Raw genomic sequence first — 15964 nt, forward strand, 5'->3', positions numbered from 1 at the left:
CTCTGCCAAGTGAGTCCTACAGCCAATGGCATTCACTGCATCATGTTCACAATGCAAACATTGCCATGTGATAGGGAGCTGGATAGTCAATTGCACTTTAGATGAAGTTGTAGATGAAGTTCAGTTCATGGTAAACACACCAGAGGGCCAAATTATTCATTGGAAAAATGGTATATTAATAAACAGTAGAGGATGCCCTCTTCTCTTTTACTGAATCAAAGATATATGATAAAGGTCAATTATTCTAATACAAGATCTCTGGGAGCATCACATTACATATCCATCAAGTTCAACTCTACCAAATATTTACTGAAGCCAACTACATATTTTTGCTGAGTTTCAGCCCAAATGAGACATTACAAAAGGGCTCTGTCTGTCTGTCTGTCATGTAATCTCTGAACTGTATGTCCCATAGGTCAGGATCTCATTGTCAAACTCGGATGAGTAACTTGACTGTTAGCTCAGGGTTTATTTATGTTGAACAATGTAATAGTTATTTTATTGTTTTTCAGTGGATGCAATACTAGGAAGAGCCTTATATGGGGTCAGCACATACTCAATGGAAGGAAGAAACCCAATGACCCTCTGCTTTGGCAGAGATCCAAGTCCTATCAAAGTCAAATGAATAGACACTATACACTCAATACACTGTTTCCCCAGTTCCCCTCCCCCTCCCCGACAAGGATAGAGTCATACTAGTAAAATGGGAATATTCCTGCAACAGGAACACAACCAGCTGCTAGTGCAGACCACAGACAAACAGGAATAGTTGTTGAGACAAACAGGAATTGTTGTTGACCAGCCAGCTGTTTACTGTATGTCTCAGTCATAGCGGAAGAGAATGAGGAAATCGATATTGCATTGTACTCTGAACCTAGTAAACATCTTATAAGTATAAACTACATCCACTACCCATACTGACTTTATTTTAAGCCTTGCGAAGTGTTAAGTAAATCTATCACGTACCCGAATGACATGAAGGGGCTAGGGACAGGCTGTAGTACAGACACGCACCACGTGAACACGATAGTCGCCCCTTATATGGTCATGAGGGCGCTCTTTGACTGGAGCGTTTGAGTTCAGTACGATTCGGAGAAATCAGAAACGTACTCCATGTTCTAACCACTGATGTAAATCAAACGCATACAGCACGTTTTGCGCATAAGAGATCGTGTATTCTGATGCATTTACAGGTACATCTGCACAAATTATGCCCACAATTTTTGTTTTGTTTATTACCATAATGTAATAATTGTAATTGATATAATCCGAACATTAATCAATTATGGTTATTTCAACAATCCAGCAAATCTTCGTTAAACATTTGAAATATGAAGCATTTTAGAGTGGAGGGATGATATTGAAAATAATATTGCATGAAAACAATTGAATGATAGCTAACTGTGATAAAATACTTCTCAGTCAAAGGTTTTTGATTTCATGGGTTGTGGAATATAGCAATTTGCACCAAGAAATAAGTCAGGTGTATGACAATATGAGGTTGTTTTAAAAACATCGTTCTTTTGACCCACATAACATAGCTAGACAGTTACGAGTTACGTGTCCAGTTGGCTAGATGTGCCAAGACTGAATATAATCAGGGGAATCGTGCTTGTCGGTCTTTAAATAAGATATGAATAGTCAGAGTTGTGTTCAGAAAATGTATGTCATACATGCGGAATTTTGTAATAAAATGTATTATGTAATACTTTGTACGGAAAATAATAGAAATGATGATTCCCACTATTTGAAATAATTTCAATGATGATCGCACCCACATTGGAAATGGTACATTCCGGATCCTACGTCATCCATTGTTTACAAAATATCGAGAGGGTTACTTGCTTGCTTTTCTGCGGAGCAACGTGGTGAGAGGAAGGAACTGAAATAGGCTCCCATTCATTTTGAAAATACAGCTAAGAAACACACGAAATACAACAAAATGCCTTGTCGAAAGGAGAACTACATCCTCTTGGAGCAATCTGTTACCGTCGATTCGAAAGAAGTGGACGCTTTGGTCACGAAAATCGGCGAGGCGCTGCAGCTTCACAACAATAGTGCTAATCAAAAGACGATGTCGTGTCTCCACGGTCTCACCGGCAACTGCAGCAGTAGCAACATCAAACAAGCTAACAACAACAACAATGGCGTGGCCCTGCAAAAACGAACCGGGTGCTGCATACGACTTCGAAACCGGGGGCAACGTAGTAACAGAGCTAGTCCATACAGCTTCCCTGGCTCAAGTAACCAGGAGTGGGACAATTTCAAACCTTGGAACCGAAAGAGGATCAGCGCAGCTGTCGAGAACGACGACCCACATCAGTTACTTCAGGAATTAATATTGTCTGGGAATCTAATCAAAGAAGCAGTCAGGCGGCTGCAGTTTTCTACGACGGAGTGTGGAGATCTTTCGGACAATCTGCAGTGCTGATGATGCGGACAATGTATTCATTATCGAAATGTTACGGACAAAACGAAAATACTATTTTGCTGACATAGCTAGCTAGCTATAACGTTATACTATAAATGTTTAACGATTAAATATGTTATGATGGTAACGTTAGCATGTCTAATTTGTGACAGCTAATTTAGGCTTTTCATTTAGCCAATTAGTTAACGGTAGCCATGTTTGAAACTCACTTCACCTTTTGATTGTTAATTTAGATTTTTGTTATGGGTTGGGACTCTCCTTTCCACTATTCGTTGTCTTAGTTAGTAGCTAGTTATGTAAACCAAGTGAATACTATGTAAACATAGTGAACGCTTTACGTTGACCTTGTTTACAAATCTAATCAGGCCGCCTGCATTGCCTTTTTTTGTTTTTGTCCGTTAAAATTGAAACGAGCCGATTTAAACCAAGGTCTTACGTTACTAGTTAGCATGCTAGGCTAGCGCCACACTCATGCCAGGGTGGATTCCAAACGTCCCCGGCAACCCAACACCAACGGCAGCTTTGTATTTCCTTCACAAAGAAGGAACGGGATCAACAACCAGCTACCAAACCGTGTAAGAGACTGAGGCAGGCGACATTTCAAATGGTTGACTAAATGTCTCTTCGAACTGTCTGGGGGCTGTGTATTTTTCATAATGATGGGACACTGTTGTGCTTAACCTTATAATTCCAATGCGGATTTGTGTTTATCATTTTCCAATTGTCTGTGTCAAGTTATTTACCATGACCACTTCGCAACGAAGTATTTCATAATGTTCCTGAGTATTCAGGCCTTTTGGTGTCTTAAAATAAACACGGTGTTTTTTTTCAATTTGGTGTGTGTGCTTTTCGCCATCAAATAAAGGTTCCAATAAAATATAGCTAGTAACTGCAGCATTTGGGAAGCCTGTCAACACACTACTATACAAAACGCTGCCCCACGTACACCGAACAAAAATATAAACATGCAACATTTTCAAATATTTTACTGAGTTCATAAGGTAATCAGTATCTAGTGACCACCATTTGCCTCATGGAGCGCGACACATCTCCTTCGCATAGAGTTGATTGTGGCCTGTGGAATTTTTGTCCCGCTCCTCAATGGTTGTGCGAAGTTGGTGGATATTGGCGGGAAGTGGACCATACTGTCGTACAATGGGTGACATGTCTGGTGAGTAAGTAGGCCATGGAAGAACTGACATACAGATCCTTGCGACATTGAAACATGAGGTGATGGCGGCGGATGAATGGCATGACAATGGGCCTCTGGATATCATCATGGTATCTCAGTGCATTAAAATTGTCATGATAAAATGCAATTGTGTTCGTTTTCGGTAGCTTATACCTGTCCATTCCATAACCCCACTGCCACCATGGGGCACTCTGTTCACAACGTTTACGTCAACAAACCGATCGTCTACACGACGCCATACACGCTGATACCTGCTCCATGCAGTTGAAACCGGGATTCATCCTTGAAGAGCACACTTCTCCAGCGTGCCAGTGACCATCGAATGTGAGCATTTGCCCACTGAAGTCGGTTACGACTCCGAACTGCAGTCAGGTGAAGACCCTGGTTTAGGACAAAGCGCACACAGATGAGCTTCCCTGAGATGGTTTCTGACAGTTTGCAAAAATTATTCGGTTGCGCAAACCCACAGCTTCATCAGCTGTCAGGGTGGCTTGTCAGACAATCCTGGATGTGAAGGTCCTGGGCTGGCATGGTTATACCAACTTGTGACATTGTGTTGTGTAACAAAACTGCACATTTTAGTGGCCTTTTATTGTCCCCAGCGCAATATGCACCTGTGTAATGATCATGCTGTTTAATCAGCTTCTTGATATGCCACACCTATCAAGTGGATGGATTATCTTGGCAAAGGAGAAATGCTAACTAGCAGGGATGTAAACAAATGTGTGCAAAACATTTGAGAGAAATACACTTTTCATGAGTATGGAATATTTCCGAGATATTTTGTTTCAGCTCATGAAACATGGGACCAACACTTTACATGTTGTGTTTATATTTTTGTTAAGTGTAGTTTCATAGGTGATTACACTTTCCCCATTTTAAATGGTACTGCTTTATTTATTCCATCAATTAATGCTCAAAAACATTTAACCCCTGTTCAATATGTTTTTTGGGGAAATTGTTGGGCCTTGCCTGTGTGTGTAGTCGCTGTTGGAAAGGACACATGTCAATTTTCTACAGTGTTATGTTCTGGGGTTTGCCCCCAGTGGCCTGAACCACACTGGTTGACGATAGTTTGTGGAAAACATGTTTTGCTCTTCCCTTTACTATATAGCCAGTGTGAGGGCCAATAAATTGTTGAAGTGTCTCCTCCCCCATTCATTTCATACTGGATGTTCAGCTACACCTCATTATCATTTATGGTCACAATAGCAGATGTTCGTGCAAATAAAGAATAGATGGTGGCATGTTTTGGTTGTGTCTTACTGTCGTACATGACTGGGGAACATTCTCTGAACTGAGTATCCAGAAATTGCATCCTGTTAAGTCAGTATACCCGACTGAATCTCCATAGAGGTCTAGGGATCAAAAGATGCCAAAATATGAAATTAAGAAGAGAACCACCACTGTTGACCCAAATCCTTAGTATTTTCTACATGACACAAGAGAGTTTGTTCTGCAGTAGGCTACATTAGGAAAATGTTGCAATATTCCCTCTTTCTAGACTATGGTGTGACCCAAAATCAGATCCATGTCCACACCTACTTGTGTTTATTCTACAAAAATTGCTCCTCCATATAAACCTGTTTGGTGAGGACATGTTGAGAAGTAGGCATAGCCATATACTATCCTCATGGTGAAACAGAAACTGACCTTGTTTTCATTCTGTTGGTTTGAATCTGTTGATGACCCCATGTGGATAAAACTATAATGATAACCACTTTAATTTTCAGTACACAAAGTGTGCTACTGTGGAACAGACACCAGATGGCAGTATACGACTAGGATGTGGAAAACATCAAATTACTTATTTTTTTGCCTGTGAATATTTTAGTCATTTTGGCTTCCAAATAACCTCAAAGAATAAGATTATGTAAACAAATGGACTTCTGTATACACATATGGGAATTCACAGCTAGTGTGACAGGCTATGAAGTTGAGATTTCCATCAATTTCAACCACAAACAATACTATAAATAATTTGTAAGAGCATTGTGAGGATTTTGCTGGCAACAATCAGAAGCCTATTGTGGCTTGTATGAGGTATAAATGAATGAGGGTTTTCATTGTAAATAGAGAATCATGTAGAGAAGTTTAATTTCAAACCTTCGTATAGCCTTATCATTTTAAAAGATGTTCAAGAGAAAACCAAGTGTGCCAGTGCCACTCCCTCAGGATATGCCAGATACTGGAAACCTTGCTGCTGCTATTACTTTCAATGTCACAAACATTGAATCCTAGATAATTGTATACATAAGGACAAGCTCCTTGTCCTACATTCTTCCCTACAATTACCAAATAAAATCAGAGAGGGTTAGAAGAGTGGGGCTGAAGTCATTTGAATGGCATCCAATCTCTTTTAAGATAATCATAGGTGACACTTTATTTTACCTTAACCCTTATTTGGAAGGTGCTTTCAGGACAGAAATACCCACACCTAATCAGCAGCCATTGTGAGGTGCCACCCATCTCTCCTCTTGCCCTGATCAGATATCAGCTTGGCATATGGAAGGCAAACGTTAGAACACACCTGCATGTTTAACTGGAACAAGCAGCAACAAAACGTTGTTTAACGTACTGATAACAGACAGGGTTCATTAACCTCATTACCATGTCTCAACTGAAGTGCCCCAGCAAAACAAGGGGGCTGGTCTACCAAATGTCACCTCATAGCAGCTGGGAGAGAAAAAGCTTCATAGGAAATCTATTAATATTTGATTGGTATGATTGTTGTATACTGACATTGTTCTAGACACAGACAGGTGCCAAACCAATGGCACATCAGCCATTGGTTTGTTATGCAGCCCTGTCTGAGCCTTACTGTATGGCACGTGTCAAAGCGTGCCTGAGGGTTTTTGCTCCGCCCTTGTGTAACAGTATAACTTTAGTCCGTCCCCTCGCGCGAACCAGGGACCCTCTGCACACATCAACAACAGTCACCCACGAAGCATCGTTACCCATCGCTCCACAAAAGCCGCGGCCCTTGCAGAGCAAGGGGAACCACTACTTCAAGGTCTCAAAGCAAGTGACGTCTCCGATTGAAAGGCTATTAGCGCGCACCACCGCTAACTAGCAAGCCATTTCACATCCGTTACACTTGTACTTGATTGGTGAATGGTCACTAATTAGTAAGGAACTCCCCTCATCTGGTTGTCTAGGTCTTAACTGAAAGGAAAAACCCAAAACCTGCAGACACTTGGCTCTCTCTGTTTCTCTTTCTTTCTTTATTTTCTCTCCCCCTTTCTCTCCATTTCTCACTGTCTCCACTCAGAATGAAGAGTGGAGTAACGTCTGTGTATCTGTGTATCCTTACCTAGCCCCGCTCGACCATCCTGATTTGAGAGCTTAAACAGAATGTAAGCTTGCTAGATATGGATGGTCGTACAAGGCTAGTCCTTACCAGTCAATTTTGAAATTTGAACGGAAAACCAGTTAGATCGATAGGCGTACAAAGTTATAAAAGCTGATTTGTAGCCCCTAAAAATCTTTTTGGTGTCGGATGAAATATATATTTAGCAGTTAAGCTAGCTACTTGGCATTCAATATCCTTGCAACATCGCTTAAGCATGGAAAGATATTTATGCCATCTCTTTGACGTGCGTGTGTTTAGCCCTTGAGCTAACTCTGGCACTGGATAAATATGAACATTTAGCTTCAGTACAAGACTGAGTCGGCAATGCCTATGATGTTGGATTAAAATCAGGGTGTGAGTCATTCCTTCAGGCTACAATGTGTCGTAGTCATCTTGATTTACTCTCTCTCTCTCTTTAGTCTTTTTAGCATGGGACTGCTTCGCCAAGTGTGCAAATCCCTTCCCAGAATGTGTGGGCCCTAGAGGCTCACAGCAAAATATTTTGGATGATATTTAAAATCCAGTTGTCACTTTGAACAAAATGTTTCACACGATAACTAATTAGTGTCACTTAGGTTGGAAGCTGGTTTATCTCAGGCTGACATTTTCAATGTAGTCTTATGTCTGTCGCTATATTCAGACATAAAGAAATCATGTGAAAGTCACTGAACAACTGGAAAAGAGAGAAGGACAATCAAACATGTAGAGGGAAGAAGTTGCCCCTAGCTAGACAGTAAAGGTCAGTTTAGCATTTACCCTCCTATATGGTTAGGATTTGAAGAGGGTAAGCAGTCACAACTTGCAGACTTGTTTACGTGCTGCTGTGCGTTTTGTTGCTAACCTTACTTTGCTACTTGACAACTTTACGGTTTTTACTTTTAATTACAGTTTATATTTTTAGTTTTTCCCTCTCTCAACTTTTTTTTATTGCTAACCTTACTTTGCTACCTGACAACTTTACGGTTTTTACTTTTTAATTACCGTTTATATTTTCACTCTGGACGCTTTATCTGGACATGGTTCGTCAGGACCTCCACCAGCCAAAGCTAAGTAGTAACATTAACATGATGCCTTCTAATTATAGTCGCTGTACTCATAATATACAGGAGAACGATCGCCTTACGGCGAGGATAGCTGTGCTGCAAGCCCAGCTTCAGACGCAATCGTTAGGCAAGGGTAATTTCAGTGTAGGAAAGGATGAAACAGGGTCTGTGCCACCAGTAAGTACAGATAGTAATGTTAGTATAAATCCCCTCGCACAGTCCCCGCAGCCGGACAACTTTCTCATGGCTTCTGAAGGGAAATGCTGTAGGAATGCTCAACCGGTGTCACTCATTCAGCCGACAGAAACTTTCAACCGGTTCTCCCCATTAAGCAGCCAGTCGAGTCAGAGGACGAGCATTCTCTGGTCTCTACTCCTCCCGTTACGGGGTCTGAGACGTCGAAGCCTCCCACCATTAGCTCTGACAAATTGAATACCCTAGTCATTGGCGACTCCATTACCCACAGTATTAGATTTAAAACGAATCATCCAGCGATCATACACTGTTTACCAGGGGGCAGGACTATCGACGTTAAGGCTAATCTGAAGATGGTGCTGGCTAAAGCTAAAACTGGTGAGTGTAGAGAGTATAGGGATATTGTTATCCACGTCGGCACCAACGATGTTAGGATGAAACAGTCAGAGGTCACCAAGCGCAACATAGCTTCAGCGTGTAAATCAGCTAGAAAGATGTCGGCATCGAGTAATTGTCTCTGGCCCCCTCCCAGTTAGGGGGAGTGATGAGCTCTACAGCAGAGTCTCACAACTCAATCGCTGGTTGAAAACTGTTTTCTGCCCATCCCAAAAGATAGAATTTGTAGATAATTGTCCCTCTTTCTGGGACTCACCCACAAACAGGACCAAACCTGGCCTGTTGAGGAGTGACGGTCTCCATCCTAGCTGGAGGGGTGCTCTTATCTTATCTACGAACATAGACAGGGCTCTAACTCCCCTAGCTCCACAATGAAATAGAGTGCAGGCCAGGCAGCAGGCTGTTAGCTAGCCTGCCAGCTTAGTGAAGTCTGCCACTAGCAGAGTCAGTGTAGTCAGCTCAGCTATCCCCATTGAGACCGTGTCTGTGCCTCGACCTAGGTTGGGCAAAACTAAACATGGCGGTGTTCGCTTTAGCAATCTCACTAGAATAAAGACCTCCTCCATTCCTGCCATTATTGAAAGAGATTGTGATACCTCATATCTCAAAATAGGGCTACTTAATGTTAGATCCCTCACTTCCAAGGCAGTTATAGTCAATGAACTAATTACTGATCATAATCTTGATGTGATTGGCCTGACTGAAACATGGCTTAAGCCTGATGAGGCCCTGCGCATCCCGCAAAGGCGGAGGTGTTGCTAACATTTACGATAGCAAATTTCAATTGACAAAAAAACCACTAAATTTCCGTCTTTTGAGCTTCTAGTCATGAAATCTATGCAGCCTACTCAATCACTTTTTATAGCTACTGTTTACAGGCCTCCTGTGCCATATACAGCGTTCCTCACTGAGTTCCCTGAATTCCTATCGGACCTTGTAGTCATAGCAGATAATATTCTAATTTTTGATGACTTTAATATTCACATGGAAAAGTCCACAGACCCACTCCAAAAGGCTTTCGGAGCCATCATCGACTCAGTGGGTTTTCTCCAACATGTCTCCGGACCTACTCACTGCCACAGTCATACTCTGGACCTAGTTTTGTCCCATGGAATAAATGTTGTGGATCTTAATGTTTTTCCTCATAATCCTGGACTATTGGACCACCATTTTATTACGTTTGCAATCGCAACAAATAATCTGCTCAGACCCCAACCAAGGATCATCAAAAGTCATGCTATAAATTCTCAGACAACCCAAAGATTCCTTGATGCCCTTCCAGACTCCCTCTGCCTACCCAAGGACGTCAGAGGACAAAAATCAGTTAACCACCTAACTGAGGAACTCAATTTAACCTTGCGCAATACCCTAGATGCAGTCGCACCCCTAAAAACTAAAAACATTTGTCATAAGAAACTAGCTCCTGTCACGTTCCTGACCTTATTTCCTTTGTTTTGTCTTTGTTTAGTATGGTCAGGGCGTGAGTTGGGGTGGGCATTCTATGTTATGTGTTTCTATGTTGGGTTCATTTTCAATTAGCCTGATATGGTTCTCAATCAGGGGCAGGTGTTTTACGTTTCCTCTGATTGAGAACCATATTAAGGTAGGCTGTTCTCACTGTTTGTTTGTGGGTGATTGTTCCTGTGTCAGTGCCTGTGCCACACGGGACTGTTTCGTTCGTTCGTTCGTTCGTTCCTGTTCGTGCGTTCTTGTTTTATGTTCTCAAGTACAGGTCTGTTCACGTCGTTTTGTTATTTTGTATTTTGTCAAGTGTTCTTCGTGTTCGTCTTTCTTTAATAAATCGTTATGTATTCAACCCACGCTGCATATTGGTCCGATCCTTGCTCATCCTCAGAGGAGGAGGAGGACGAGCGTTACAGCTCCCTGGTATACAGAAAATACCAGAGCTCTGAAGCAAGCTTCCAGAAAATTGGAACGGAAATGGCGCTACACCAAACTGGAAGTCTTCCAACTAGCTTGGAAAGACAGTACCGTGCAGTATCGAAGAGTCCTCACTGCTGCTCGATCATCCTTTTTTCCCAACTTAATTGAGGAAAATAAGAACAACCCAAAATGTCTTTTTGATACTGTCGCAAAGTTAACTAAAAAGCAGCATTCCCCAAGAGAGGATGGCTTTCACTTCAGCAGCAATAAATTCATGAACTTCTTTGAGGAAAAGATCATGATCATTAGAAAGCAAATTACGGACTCCTCTTTAAATCTGCGTATTCCTCCAAAGCTCAGTTGTCCTGAGTCTGCACAACTCTGCCAGGACCTAGGATCAAGGGAGACACTCAAGTGTTTTAGTACTATATCTCTTGACACAATGATGAAAATAATCATGGCCTCTAAACCTTCAAGCTGCATACTGGACCCTAAATCCAACTAACTACTGAAAGAGCTGCTTCCTGTGCTTGGCCCTCCTATGTTGAACATAATAAACGGCTCTCTATCCAGAAAAGAAAAAAGCTGTTGCACAGCAACTCACTGCCTTCCTGAAGACAAACAATGTATACGAAATGCTTCAGTCTGGTTTTAGACCCCATCATAGCACTGAGACTGCACTTGTGAAGGTTGTAAATTACCTTCTAATGGCGTCAGACTGAGGCTCTGCATCTGTCCTCATGCTCCTAGACCTTAGTGCTGCTTTTGATACCATCGATCACCACATTCTTTTGGAGAGATTGGAAACCCAAATTGGTCTACACGGACAAGTTCTGGCCTGGTTTAGATCTTATCTGTCGGAAAGATATCAGTTTGTCTCTGTGGATGGTTTGTCCTCTGACGAATCAACTGTAAATTTCGGTGTTCCTCAAGGTTCTGTTTTAGGACCACTATTGTTTTCACTATATGTTTTACCTCTTGGGGGGATGTCATTCGAATACATAATGTTAACTTTCACTGCTATGCGGATGACACACAGCTGTACATTTCAATGAAACATGGTGAAGCCCCAAAATTGCCCTCGCTGGAAGCCTGTGTTTCAGACATAAGGAAGTGGATGGATGCAAACGTTCTACTTTTAAACTCGGACAAAACAGAGATGCTTGTTCTAGGACCCAAGAAACAAAGAGCTATTCTGTTGAACCTGACAATTCATCTTGATGGTTGTACAGTCGTCTCAAATAAAACATATCAAGACTGTTTCAAGGACAGCTTTTTTCCATCTACGTAACATTGCAAAAATCTGACATTTTCTGTCCATAAATTATGCAGAAAAATGTATCCATGCATTTTTCACTTCTAGGTTAGACGACTGCAATGCTCTACTTTCCGGCTATCCGGATAAAGCACTAAATAAACTTCAGTTAGTGCTAAATACGGCTGCTAGAATCCTGACTAGAACCAAACAATTTGATCATATTACTCCAGTGCTAGCCTCCCTACACTGGCTTCCTGTTAAGGCAAGGGCTGATTTCAAGGTTTTACTGCTAACCTACAAAGCATTACATGGGCTTGCTCCTACCTATCTTTCCGATTTGGTCCTGCCGTACATACCTACACGTACGCTATGGTCACAAGACGCAGGCCTCTTAATTGTCCATAGAATTTCTAAGCAAACAGCTGGAGGCAGGGCTTTCTCCTATAGAGCTCCATTTTTATGGAATGGTCTGCCTACCCATGTGAGAGATGCAGACTCGGTCTCAACCTTTAAGTCTTTATTGAAGACTCATCTCTTCAGTAGGTCCTATGATTGGGTGTAATCTGGCCCAGGAGTGTGAATGTGAACGGAAAGGCACTGGAGCAACGAATCGCCCTTGCTGTCTCTGCCTGGCTGGTTCCCTTCTCTTCACTGCCTCTAACCCTATTACAGGGGCTGAGTCACTGGCTTACTGGTGCTCTTCCATGCCGTCCCTAAGAGGGGTGCGTCACTTGAGTGAGTTGAGTCACTGACATGGTCTTCCTGTCTGGGTTGGCGCCCCCCCTTGGGTTGTGTCCCGTGGCGGAGATCTTTGTGGGCTATACTCGGCCTTGTCTCAGGATGGTAAGTTGGTGGTTGAAGATATCCCTCTAGTGGTGTGGGGGCTGTGCTTTGGCAAAGTGGGTGGAGTTATATCCTGCCTGTTTGGCCCTGTCCGGGGGTATCATCGGATGGGGCCACAGTGTCTCCTGTCCCCTCCTGTCTCAGCCTCCAGTATTTATGCTGCAGTAGTTTATGTGTCGGGGGGCTAGGGTCAGTCTGTTATATCTGGAGTATTTCTCCTGTCTTATCCGGTGTCCTGTGTGAATTTAAGTATGCTCTCTCTAATTCTCTCTTTCTCTCTTTCTTTCTTTCTTTCTTTCTTTTCTCTCTCTCTGAGGACATGAGCCCTAGGACCATGCCTCAGGACTACCTGGCATGATGACTCCTTGCTGTCCCCAGTCCACCTGGCCGTGCTGCTGATCCAGTTTCAACTGTTCTGCCTGCGGCTATGGAACCCTGACCTGTTCACCGGACGTGCTACCTGTCCCAGACCTGCTGTTTTCAACTCTCTAGAGACAGCAGGAGCAGTAGAGATACTCTCAATGATCGGCTATGAAAAGCCAACTGACATTTACTCCTGAGGTCCTGACCTGTTGCACCCTCGACAACTACTGTGATTATTATTATTTGACCCTGCTGGTCATTTATGAACATTTGAACATCTTGGACATGTTCTGTTATAATCTCCACCCGGCACAGCCAGAAGAGGACTGGCCACCCCTCATAGCCTGGTTCCTCTCTAGGTTTCTTCCTAGGTTTTGGCCTTTCTAGGGAGTTTTTCCTAGCCACCGTGCTTCTACACCTGCATTGCTTGCTGTTTTGGGTTTTAGGCTGGGTTTCTGTACAGCACTTTGAGATGTCTGCTGATCTAAGAAGGGCTATATAAATAAATTTGATTTTGATTAATTGTGGAAATGTACAGGTTGGATGTGTCAATGCATACATTGTGAGGATTAATCAACAGAGACACACTCTAAACTGACAATTTGTTTTGTATTATGATGTTGTTGGAGTGTGGAGATGACTTCTGGTGACACTCATTCAGACATCAGGTGATCAAAGGCATGGCTTCCACAAGGAATTATCCTATCTCTGACTGGTTCACCACGACTTGATTGAAATGATTTTCACTCATCGATTAAAAATTATGAAGGTATTAAACTGTGAGTATGATTAAGAGTTCCCGAGTGGCGCAGCGGTCTAAGGCACTGCTTCTCAGTGATAGCGGCATCACTACAGACCCTGGTTCGATTCCAGGCTGTATCAAAAACAGCTGTGATTGGGAGTCCCATAGGGCGCCGCACAATTGGCCCAGCGTCGTCCAGGTTAGAGTTTGGCTGGGATAGGCCGTCATTGTAAATAAGAATTTGTTCTTAACTGACTTGCCTAGTTAAATCAAACATTTTATTTACAAGAGGAAAAGTGAAAGACAGAAAAATCATCCTCACTTAATTGACACGTTTTAAAAAGCTGTTCCAATTAAAGCATACAGTGCATTCAGCAAATATGCAGACCCCTTGACTTTGTTCCACATTTTATTGTGTTACCCCCTCATTCTATAATTTATTAAACCGTTAAATCGTTCTACACACAATACCCCATAATGACAAAGCAACATTTTTTTCAAATGATAGCAAATTTATACAAAATAAAAAACGGAAATATCACATACACATAAGTATTCAGACCCTTTACTCAGTACTTTGTTGAAACACCTTTGGCAGCGATTACAGCCTCGAGGATTTTTGGGTATGACACTACAAGTTTGCCACATCTGTATTTATGGAGTTTCTCCCATTCTTCTCTGCAGATCCTCTCAAGCTATGTCAGGTTGGATGGGGAGCGTCGCTGCACAGCTATTTTCAGGTCTTTCCAGAGTTGTTCGGTCGGGTTCAAGTCCGGGCTCTGGCTGGGCCACCCAAGGACATTCAGAGACTTGTCCCGAAGCCACTCCTACTTTGTCTTGGCTGTGTGCTTAGGGTTGTTGTCCTGTTGGAAGGTAAACCTTCACCCCAGTCTGAGATCCTGAGCGCTCTGAAACAGATTTTCATCAAGGAACACTCTGTACTCTGCTCCGTTCATCTTTCCCTCTATCCTGAATTGTCTCTGCAGCTGAAAAACATCCCCACAGCATGATGCTGCCACCACCATGTTTCACCGAGGGCTGGTGCCAGGTTTCCTCTAGATGTGACGCTTGGCATTCAGGCCAAAGAGTTCAATCTTGGTTTCATCAGACCAGACCAGAGAATCTTGTTTCTCATGGTCTGAGAGTCCTTTAGGTGCCTTTTGGCAAACTCCAAGCAAGCTGTCATGTGCCTTTTACTGAGGAGTGGCTTCCATCTGGCCACACTACCATAAAGGCCTGATTGGTGGAGTGCTGCAGAGATGGTTGTCCTCCTAGAGAGATGGTTGTCCTTGTCTCCCATCTCCACAGAGGAACTCTAGAGCTCTGTCAGAGTGACCATCGGGTTCTTGGTCACCTCCCTGACCAAGGCCCTTCTCCCCCGATAGCTCAGTTTGGCCGGGTGGCCAGCTCTAGGAAGAGTCTTGAGGTTCCAAACTTCTTCCATTTAAGAATGATGGAGGCCACTGTGTTCTTAGGGACCTTCAATGCTGCAGACATGTTTTGGTACCCTTCCCCAGATCTGTGCCTCGACACAATCCTGTCTCTGCACTCTACGGACAATTCCTTGAACCTCATGGCTTGGTTTTTCTCTGACATGCACTGTGAATTGTGGGACCTTATATAGACAGGTGTGTGCCTTTCCAAATCATGTCCAATCAATTGAATTTACCACAGGTGGACTCCAATCAAGTTGTAGAAACATCTCAAGGATGATCAATGGAAACAGGATGCACCTAAGCTCAATTTTGAGTCTAATAGCAAAAGGTCTGAATATTTCGTTTATAAAAGTGTGTTTTGTCTTTGTCATTATGGGGTATTGTATGTAGATTGATGACAACCATTTTTTATTTAATCCATTTTAGAATAAGGCTGTAACAAAATGTGGAAAAGGTGAAGGGGTCTGAATAATTTCTCGAATGCACTGTATATCAATATCAAAAGGCAACCTAATCCAAAGCGCTCTATCAAATAAACAGTGTTTTTAATCTCCTCACATTTTAAATATCAACTGGCATTCTATCCAGCCCACTTGTGTTTTAGAGATTTCCACTGACATGATCATAGATGGATTACATATTCCACCCACTGACACAGGAAGGAGAAACTGTATGCTGAGCGCTCACTCAAGCTCCAAGTGGCACTCTCATGCCTTTTTCCTCCACCACACTTTAGTTCAACCGAGAGTGCTGTTCTAGTATTGAGCCATAAAGTAACATAAGAGCCCTTAATATGTGTGTTTTAATCGCTCACATCTTGACTTGTGAC

At 42.6% G+C, this 15964-nt stretch overlaps 1 protein-coding gene across 1 annotated transcript; it reads left to right on the forward strand.

The window, feature by feature from the left end:
- The first annotated feature begins 1826 nt into the window (after positions 1-1826).
- Positions 1827-3263, forward strand: LOC120047641 (GSK-3-binding protein-like). The gene has a single exon (XM_038993186.1). It carries the CDS (start codon positions 1943-1945, stop codon positions 2429-2431), a length of 489 nt encoding a protein of 162 aa, XP_038849114.1. The 5' UTR covers positions 1827-1942; the 3' UTR covers positions 2432-3263.
- The last annotated feature ends 12701 nt before the right edge of the window (positions 3264-15964 follow it).

The sequence above is a fragment of the Salvelinus namaycush genome, chromosome 5, assembly GCF_016432855.1.
Source record: "Salvelinus namaycush isolate Seneca chromosome 5, SaNama_1.0, whole genome shotgun sequence".
NCBI lineage: Eukaryota > Metazoa > Chordata > Actinopteri > Salmoniformes > Salmonidae > Salvelinus > Salvelinus namaycush.

Bases quoted from the DNA above. Each gene is read 5' to 3' on its own strand.
- LOC120047641 (XM_038993186.1), top strand. From the start codon at position 1,943: ATGCCTTGTCGAAAGGAGAACTACATCCTCTTGGAGCAATCTGTTACC.